This window comes from Carex rostrata, chromosome 2 (assembly GCF_964058835.1).
Source record: "Carex rostrata chromosome 2, lpCarRost1.2, whole genome shotgun sequence".
NCBI classification, from domain to species: domain Eukaryota; kingdom Viridiplantae; phylum Streptophyta; class Magnoliopsida; order Poales; family Cyperaceae; genus Carex; species Carex rostrata.
In genome coordinates, this window is record NC_135919.1 from 2736227 (window position 1) to 2746001 (window position 9775).

General features: G+C 32.3%; 2 protein-coding genes across 2 annotated transcripts; both read right to left on the reverse strand.

Annotated features, from left to right (window-relative positions):
• Window positions 1-2437: 2437 nt before the first annotated feature.
• Window positions 2438-6352, reverse strand: PUP5 (purine permease 5). Its single transcript, XM_078319232.1, has 3 exons — window positions 6206-6352; window positions 3640-3964; window positions 2438-3239 (listed from the first exon to the last, which is right to left on the reverse strand). Exons 1-3 carry the CDS (start codon window positions 6246-6248, stop codon window positions 2504-2506), a joined length of 1104 nt encoding a protein of 367 aa, XP_078175358.1. The 5' UTR covers window positions 6249-6352; the 3' UTR covers window positions 2438-2503.
• Window positions 6353-7130: 778 nt separating this feature from the next.
• LOC144569020 (Methyltransferase family protein) lies at window positions 7131-9775 on the reverse strand. Its single transcript, XM_078319235.1, has 7 exons — window positions 9548-9775; window positions 9344-9453; window positions 8884-9089; window positions 8566-8654; window positions 8363-8465; window positions 8123-8265; window positions 7131-7436 (listed from the first exon to the last, which is right to left on the reverse strand). Exons 1-7 carry the CDS (start codon window positions 9758-9760, stop codon window positions 7335-7337), a joined length of 966 nt encoding a protein of 321 aa, XP_078175361.1. The 5' UTR covers window positions 9761-9775; the 3' UTR covers window positions 7131-7334.

Genomic DNA, 9775 nt, shown 5'->3' on the forward strand with positions numbered 1-9775 from the left:
AAAAGTCACTTCTAGGTAATTCAGAAAATATTGTGATTCTTTTAGTACATTTAATTTATGAAAAGTTGTATATATTTTTGAAAAAAAACAAAGACTTTAAATTATTTAATGATTGTTATTCAAAAAGAATTCTGAAAACAGATACAACTTTTTATAAATTAAATGTCCTAGAAGGATCACAATATTTTCTGAATTATCTAAAAGTGACTTTTGAACTGGGATCAATAACTCAGAATCTAAGCATTTTTATTTTTTTCCAATAACACATAAAGAAATATATTAATTTTTCTTACAGTCGCGAAAAATCCGATCTGAAAAATATTGATCCAGGTTATTTGTTGCAGTCTTTCTAATAAATCAAATTATATTATATTTCTAATATTTTAATACAAAAAATAAAAAAAAAATAAAAATTTTAAAAAAATTCTGTTTTTAAAAAAAAATGGTAAGACCGTATGGTCCCTACGGTCTGAAAAAATGCAATTTTGGAGACCGTAGGAACCATACGGTCCTTATGATTTTTGAAAAAAAAAAGCCAATTATATTGGTTTCGTAAAATTCGTTTTATTAATTATGGTTTATTAAAAAAAATTCGTGGTAATGCGCTCTAGAGTCTAGAAGCCGATTTTTTTATTTATATCCAAAAATTAAATTAAATTTCAAAAACTAACCGAACCGGCTGTCAAATTTTAAATCTACCCAAACCGGTTAACGGTTAACCGGACCCTTTGAAATGGTTCGGTTAACCGTTAACCGGACCCAAACCATGGGTCCGGTTAACGGTTAATCGGATTCGTTGGTTCGCTGAACCGTTAACCGAACCCAATTTTTTTTTTTTTTTACTTTTTTTTAAAACAGAAAATTTTTAATTTTTTTTTTCTATTGAAAATATACATGAAAATTCGTATTTAGATTTATCAAATTTATACCAAAAATTTTTGTAAATCAAATATGAAATTTAAAATTATAGAAAAATAGACATACACATACACATACACATACACATACACATACACATACACATATACATATACATATATTTTAACGTGGATATCATATTGAGCTATTCAGATCGTCTGTTTGAACTTTGGAATTTAAAATAAAGATGTTTAGGTACAATTAGAGCATGAAGCAATGTGGCATTGGAGCTAGGGGTGTAAACGGATTGGATAATATCTGATTTTGTCCAAATTCGGAAAAATACTTAAATTATCCGATCTGTATCCGTATCTGAGACAATTCGTATCTGTATCTGTATCTGAAAAATTATAACATATACGGATATGATAAGACCTTTTACTATCCGTATCCGACTGTTTACACTTTAAACCACAACAAATGTGATATATGTTCTTAAATTGATTTATTAAATTGCATATTTGTACGAATAATTTATTAAATTACATGTAGATATATATTTTGATGAACAATATAACACTATGACATAATTAGTAACTAATATTTTAATAATATAATAGATGTTTTGTAACTAACAAGCTAATTATGAAAAATATCTGTATTCGTCCGATATCCAATTCGTATCCATAACATTTAATATCTAATCCGTATCTGTATCTGTATTCGAAAAATAATAACGGATATGAATACGATAAGACCACTATCTGATCCGTATCCGACCGTTTACATACACCCCTAATTGGAGCCCTCCTCCAACATTTTATATCTCTCAAGCATTCATAACCCAACCAAAATATGCAGTAATAAATTGATATTTGGACAGGAGTAGAAGTAGGGTGTTCTTAAGATCACAAAGTTCTTTGGTGAACTCAAGTCTAAAACCCAAACTGTTAAAACCCGCCTACTTTTATAGCTTGGAGCCTTTGATGTATCATTTAGCTTTTTGGAATTTTCTGAAATTTAGTACCTAAATTTGTGCGTTCAGAAAAAAAGATGGATATTTGTCATGGCTTAATGATTTCTTTTTATAAAAGAAGGATATTTTTGCTACTTTTTTTGCAAAATACAGATCAGATAAAAAAAAAATATATTCCTGAGCATAATCTTAAAATAATTAGAGCGTCATGAAATGATGACTTTAAAGTTTAAACTATTAATTTTAGTCTATTTTATAAGCTGCCGTGTATGTACATTTCAAATTTATTTTATAAAATTATTTTGTACAAGATATATTTTTCGGCAATTTCTAATCTCTCGATCTTATATAAAATCACCTTCAAAAATTAAATTATTTAATTAAACGTCAATTCATGAAATATATCAAACTCAACAATTTGAATTATACAACAATTTAAATTCAAAGGTTTATAATTAAAACTTATACAGTAGCTTCAGAATTGAGATTATATATGCTCGCCAACTCAGTACCTTTACTATGGATATTGGTTAATATATATATTTTCTAATAGCAATAAAAGTACATTATTAAAATGAACTACAAAAAATTTAATGAACTTAATTTTAATTAACTATTCATACTGCACAAATCAAGCAAAAGAGATAAATTTATCATGATCATTAACTTTTATTGATTTGAAGAAGAATGACCAATCATATATGAACCAAAACCCCAAACAGTTACTACCAATGACAAAATCTTGAACCCACTCATGGGGTCATGAAACCAAATCACTGCTGCAATACTTGTTATCGGAACCCTAACCGCATTGAAAACCCCGGCCAAAACAGTTGATGCCAGAAAAAGCACACCAGTTCCACCCAAAACGCCCAATTGAAATGTCACAGCACTCCATGCAATCACCATCCCATATGCCACTTTACCGTGCTTAAATCTCCTCGCCTCAACCTTCATCCCGGTAAAATCATCATTTACCAACAACCCAATTGAGGTGAAAACAAATGCTGCAAAGGAGACCATGACTTGTTGCTCCAAAATGACATGGAAGGATCTTCGACTGAGAATTTTGATAAAAACAAGTTCTGACAGTGCAAAAATAAGTCCGTGAAGTGCCGAGCCAAGAATGTCCCAGATAAACCCTAATATGTATTGTTTATCTGTTACTCCTGCGTATCTATCAGAGTTCGAATCGAGTGCTATTATGACCACACCAACAGTTATAACCACTATAGCATTTATAGTAGAGAGGTATATTTTGTTTTTCACAATAAGGTATCCGAACAAGGTCGAAAATATGAGAGAGGATGCAGCAAGGAGAGAGGCGGTAGAAGCGGGAAGGTACGCATAGGCCCATGCATACATTAAATTATCGGCAGCACTCAGAAACCCTAGAAGAATGTACCTATATAAAGGCAGTAAGTACAATTCTAAATGGGGATGCATATATTAAACAAATATACCAAATGCTGTACTGTGCTTGAGTAGCGTGTTATATCATTGTTCTAAAATGCAGCCCCATATACTATACTGTGCTTAACTAGGCGCTCGACCACTAAGCAAACTCACACTAGCAATATATCCAAACTTTAGATTATATTAATTTCTGTAAATATATAGTACAAATCAGCATAGAAATTCACATATTTAAAACTGCATTTTAAATAATTGTGTTATATATGTTGCCACACCAGCATAGGATCCCAAAAATTACATTTTCAGTTACTGGTAGCGGCTTTTGAGTTTACTGTATTGACAAGGTCAAGTGCATCATTAATTACAAAGCAAATAGTTAAAAAAAGTACCAGAATGCAAGTTTCAAGGAAAGAGGGGTCGGTCGTGATTTGGTGAAAATATAAGTCGGAATCAGTAAAATTGCAGTAAGCGGCCATCCTGCAACAGCAGCCCACGAAAGTATCCACTTGCTTTGACCTCCATTGTTATAGTAGAGGCGTGACAGTAGGCTTGAGGCCGGAAATGCCGTCAGCATGAGACTGCAAAATATTGTTAAGAGGATCCAGTGTGACGCAGGCTTCGACCGATATGTCTGTAGGGTTGATGTGGTAATCCGTAAAACCTTAGATAATACCGGGTGTTTTGGTTTTGTTACCTGTCTTACCTCAGATGTATCTAAAATGATGAAAATAGAAAAAAAAAAATGTTAGAAGGTGATTTAACTAGGTCATGAATCATGATATCAGTCAGCTTATATATGTAATAGTCACTTCAGATGGTTAGTTTAAGTCTCAACTAGGCCAATTTAACAGATCAAAACTCAATTATGTTTGGTTGAGGATTAAAATTAAGGAGGCCTACGTTGGTTATTCCGACTTAGGCCGACCTAAATTTTTCATGTTTGGTTGAAGTCTAAAGAAGAGAGAGAGGCAAAATTTGCAAATAGTCACTGACAATGGGTCCACCATGCAACAAAAAATTAAGGCACCTGAGGAGGTTAGTTAGGCCAGCCTATTTAATGCTCGTTTGGAGGAATAACTGAGGCCTAAACCCCTTATTCCATGGTTTAGGTCTCAACCAAGCATGGTATAGCTAGTGCTTTTATAATGCAACTTAACTCGAATTTGACTCTATTGACCTTCTGATATTGAATTTGACTCTAATGACTCTAATGACCTTCTGATATTGAATTTAACATGGTAAGGAGGAACCAATATGAGATAAATCTCAACTGGTAAGGGTCTCTAGGGCTGAAATGGTGACTTCTGATTCTGTTTCAATTATACAGTTTGATTTTGTTGCACATGTTCGATTTGATCAAAGAAATTTTAAAAAAGAGAGAAGAATTTTCTTCTATTTAAACAAAGAAATTTTGATCACATAAATCAAGTTTGCAAATTTGGGGCAATGAGGCCCCAAACAAGCACAATTGAAGTCCGAATATGCCCTTCAAATGTGCAACATAAATCGCATTAAGCAGAATTAAAGTCTGGATTCATCCTCAATTGTGCAACTAAAGACCAATTAAATCAAATTATGACCAAATCACATTCACAAATGTTAAATTGAGGCACAGTCTTAGCCCACAATAAAATAAACGAACCCGGTTAAACTCAATTAAGGCTGCATTACATTTTGTTTTACTTTGCACATAATTGAGTTTTAAGGGCACCTGCAAAATTCTGGTATGAAACTCAGCTTTTTGAGATTTTAGAAATATAGAACAAACTGAATTCATATAACATATAGCTACTTTCAAACAAAGGAAAGATCTTCTCTCATTAAGTCATTACTTTTTGATAATTCTTTCTGTTTGTGTGTTTCTGAGCCGACATTTTTATTTTTACCCCATTAAAAAATTATTTGAATAATAATAACCAAAGTTTAGCAAAAGTTTTAAAAATACCCCACCCGTGGAAATTTTCCACGGGCTGGAATTAAAATTCCAATTTTTTTTTTTTTTTTATAAAACAGAAATTTTTTTTTGTATTGAAATATTAGAAATGTTGGATATATTTTTTGAAAATAGAGGGAATATAATATAATTTGATTTATTAGAAAGACTGTAACAAATAATCCGGGTTAATATTTTTCAGGTCGGATTTTTCGCGGCCGTAAGAAAAATTAATATATTTCTGTATGTGTTATTGGAAAAAAATAAAAATGCTTAGATTCTGAGTTATTGATCCCAGTTCAAAAGTCACTTCTATGTAATCTAGAAAATATTGTGATATTTCTAAGACATTTAATTTATAAAAAGTTGTATCTATTTTGAAAATTATTTTTGAATAATAATTATTAAATAACTTAAAGTTTTTGTTTTTTTTCAAAAATAGATATAACTTTCCATAAATTAAATGTCCTAAAAGAATCACAATATTTTCTAGATTACATAGAAGTGACTTTTGAACCGGGATCAATAACTCAGAATCTAAGTATTTTTATTTTTTTCCAATAACACATACAGAAATATATTAATTTTTCTTACGGCCGCGAAAAATCCGACCTGAAAAATATTAACCCGGATTATTTGTTACAGTCTTTCTAATAAATCAAATTATATTATATTCCCTCTATTTTCAAAAAATATATCCAACATTTCTAATATTTCAATACAAAAAAAAATTTCTGTTTTATAAAAAAAAAAAAAAAATTGGAATTTTAATTCCAGCCCGTGGAAAATTTCCACGGGTGGGGTATTTTTAAAACTTTTGCTAAACTTTGGTTATTATTATTCAAATAATTTTTTAATGGGGTAAAAATAAAAATGTCGGGTTTCTGAGTGTGTTTAATCACTCCAAGCTATATTCACAAAAACTTTAAAAAAAGAAAAAAAAAAGAAAGAAAGAGAACTTCTATTCAAACCAGAAAAGAAAAATTAGTAAAACATAAGGGATCAATTCTGAAAGTTTGTACCTGTAGGTTGGGTTTGGGGAAGTTGCGCGCTCTCGGTCTCCATTGATAGAGTGGTTGAGTAAGGCAGTGTGAGAAGGTCATAATAAGGTGTGAGAAGAGAATCGAATATACAATTGAAAATATGAGAGAATCTCTCGGTGGGTCCCGATGTGGTTTGAAAAGATTGCGACGGGTCAGGTATCTAAAGTAACTCAAAATTTGAGTTTAGATCTGCACCGATCGACCAATTCGGCCCGACCTGGTCAAAACATATCGAACGGTCTGAATATCAACACAAAATTTGAGTTACTTTAGACTTAACTCCAAGGCTCCGAAGTTCATTGTTTATTTTATTTTTTTTCTTTTCGGGGCTCACCTTATCAGGTAGATGCACGAGTCCGGATTTTTCTGCATTATCTCACCGTTGGAGCCCGTTCAATCAAAATTCGATTGAATCTGACGGAGTCACTTTAAAATTCGTGCTAATATATAACGAACGGACCGGATTCAAACTGAGGTACCTTGGGTAATATGAATTCTAGATACACTGTGTTTCATTCCAATTGACTTCTCCTACAATTACTTCTCAAAATAAGGGGCTAGTGAATATATTCTTTGTTTAATGTCATCATCATATCATAAAATCGTATTTATGTCTGTCATTTGCTTTATTCTCTTTCCTTAAAAATGGAATAATTTGTTATCCGGAAAAAAAGAGGATCACAATTGTTTTGTTTTCAAACTCCGATGTAAATATCTATTGATGCGTTTCAATATGAATGTGAATTACATCTGTTACCAAATTGATCCTACTAAAAATGTTCCAACAATGTAGTCTTGTAGTGCATTTAGGTTATTTTTTGAAAAAAATAGTTTTCCCTATAAGGCATGTTTATTAAGAAAATATATAACAGTAACAACTAGACTTGTTTCTGATATGACAAAATTAACTTTGCTATAAATCTTCATTCATGCAAGTACATTACATATTTACATCATTAATTCTCATAGTATGAAAATCTCAAGTCATAATAGAGGCGCAATAAAGGTGTGACTGAGTTCAATGAATGGCACACGCCCAAATTCAAACAATAAAACAAAGAAAACAATAATACAAAAAAATGCTAGCTAACGGCAAATTATGTAAATATTAAAGTACAGGCTTTTGAAATTTACCATGCACCCAAACTCTCCGCATCTCCTTCCCAGTCCGGCGATTGACAGACCTCACGCAGCAATATTCAAGCTCTACCTATTGAGTAAAAGAAAGAAATTGTAAAATGCTTCCTCAAGTGCCAATTTGAAGACCAAATTTAAATTTAGCATAAAAATTACTGTTGTTCTACATTGTCTTGACCAAGAAAGGCAGGTGATATTTTGGCTAAAAAAACACAAAAGAAACAAGAATGAGGCTATGGTAATATGCTTATTACACATTGGCCTGCACTATGGATTCGTATTTTGTTTTTAAAGTTCAAGCAGTTGATCCAAACTGTTCAACAAAATCTTCATATGGAAATGTACTTGCATACCAAATTTTATATTTTTATAATTATTTTACTATTTTTTGTCACTTGATTTGAAAATTCTGAACCATTCAAAAGCAGCAACTTTCTACCTATCTAAAAAAATGGTAAGAAAATCCTAAAAAATATAAAATTTGGTCTACAAGTACATTTTAATATGAATATTATGTTTAACAGTTCAGATTGACTGTTTGAACTTTAAAAATAGAAATATGGATTCATAGCACTGGTCGATATGTAATATACATATTACCATAGCCTCACTCAAAGAAACAATTTTCCCAAAGATATCAATTATGTTCAACTTGACAACAACCCCCATCTCCAGTACAAATGTATTGCAGTAAATCAAAACATTTTTACACTCTTGTAAAAAACGACAAGTACTGCTAACATTTATAGAGCTTAATACCTCAGTGAGCCCAGCTTCACAAAAGAGGTCTCTTGTAACATCTAATGAAAAGAAATAGGAGAGTGTTCCATCTGACCGGATATATTCTCTAAATCCCACTTTTTGTTCAGGTGGAAATCTCAGCATTGTCATATCATAAACTCCTGAAAAAAGTAACAAATTCACACTAGAACGTTAATCACATATAAATTGTTCATGTGTGGGCACGTGTGAGATAAACTATTCGGCAAGGGGGATTACCATAGTCTCTAAACAAAATCAGACCACCAGGCTTTAAAACAGAGCTGCATTTTTGTATAACAGATCGCATCTTGTTGAATGGTACTGCTGATAAGGTGAATATCTGATAGAAATAAATTAAAATGAAGAATGTGTTAAGACGAGTTCATGTTAACAAATGGATATAAAAGAATCTGAATCAAGGAAAGGGAGCAAATCCATACCAAGGTAACAAAATCAACACCACCAACACAACATCTGTTTCCTTCCAAGGTAGACAAATTTATATGTTCTTCATTTTCATGGCTATTTTCTAAGATTCAAGGAAGAGAAGGGATTTAAGAGAATTATACATGTTAAAAGCAAGTTATAGTTAAGATTTTACATTTCTTGTTTTGAATTAGTCTACATTGGCTCTACATGACAAAGCACCAAAGGCTTTTACTGACTGAAATGCAAAAAGAGTGGCTTGACTGCCATTTCTTTGCTTGCCGGAGGAGCAGTAAGAAAATAACCACATACAAAAACACAAAGTATAGTACCTGAGTTGATACTCTTAGCACTTGAAGAATTCTGACAAGAAGTGCAGAATAGCCATTCTGGAAATTCATTGTGACTAAAATCCAAAACAAATGGAATAAATCTATCCTTTTGAGTGATACTCTTGGCAGCGACCACAATCTCCTTTGCCTTCTCTATAATTTCTTCACTACAATCACAAGCATACACTACAATGCTTTCTCTTGCACTGCATGAAAGGAATATTAAATATACACTACAAATGAAAAAACTGGATTCTTTCTGGCACACTCACACTAACTCAACCGACTCTGTACTGCTATCCAATATGAAGTATGCACTTATACTGTACATGCACCATATACTAAGAGAACAAAATCACTGTTTGATCAACTGCACCCAAAAAATGTTTTCAGGTTGAAACAAAGAAATACTGGTACCAGGTTCAGTACTATATAAAGTTTGCAAAAGTGAGAATTTCACCGTAAGATGGGAAGAACAGTGCTGCCATTCCCGCATCCGACCTCTATAACCTTCACTGAGTCATGACAGCTCAGCAATTCAGGAAATTCCTTTAAAAGGTACCTTCTTTCCTGTAATTACTAGATTATGTCAAGAGGTACGCTCATCTTAATCATCTACTGGTAATAAAGTAATCTGAAAATTTCTTCATTGTTAAAATAATACCTTAAAAAAACGAGCAGTAGAATGGCGGCGGTGGAAGCGCCTCCAGGAATCGGCTTCAACAAGTGAAGAATCAGAAGTGGAGGAGGCAGTGGTGTGAGAAGAGAGGTGATAGGAGAATGAAGGAAGGTTTTCGATCTCTTGTCTAAGATGTTCCCAGTCGAAGTCGGTGCTGTGATACTCCGCCTCTCTCTCCGACGAACTGGTCATCTCCATTTCTAATTTCTAAGA

Coding starts and splice junctions, on each gene's coding strand:
- PUP5 (XM_078319232.1), bottom strand. CDS start 6,248: ATGGAGACCGAGAGCGCGCAACTTCCCCAAACCCAACCTACAG. Junction 3,965..6,205: donor TCCCCAAACCCAACCTACAG/GTACAAACTTTC, acceptor TCATCATTTTAG/ATACATCTGAGGTAAGACAG. Junction 3,240..3,639: donor TCCTTGAAACTTGCATTCTG/GTACTTTTTTTA, acceptor GCCTTTATATAG/GTACATTCTTCTAGGGTTTC.
- LOC144569020 (XM_078319235.1), bottom strand. CDS start 9,760: ATGGAGATGACCAGTTCGTCGGAGAGAGAGGCGGAGTATCACAGCACC. Junction 9,454..9,547: donor CTACTGCTCGTTTTTTTAAG/GTATTATTTTAA, acceptor TAGTAATTACAG/GAAAGAAGGTACCTTTTAAA. Junction 8,466..8,565: donor GTGTTGATTTTGTTACCTTG/GTATGGATTTGC, acceptor TATTTCTATCAG/ATATTCACCTTATCAGCAGT.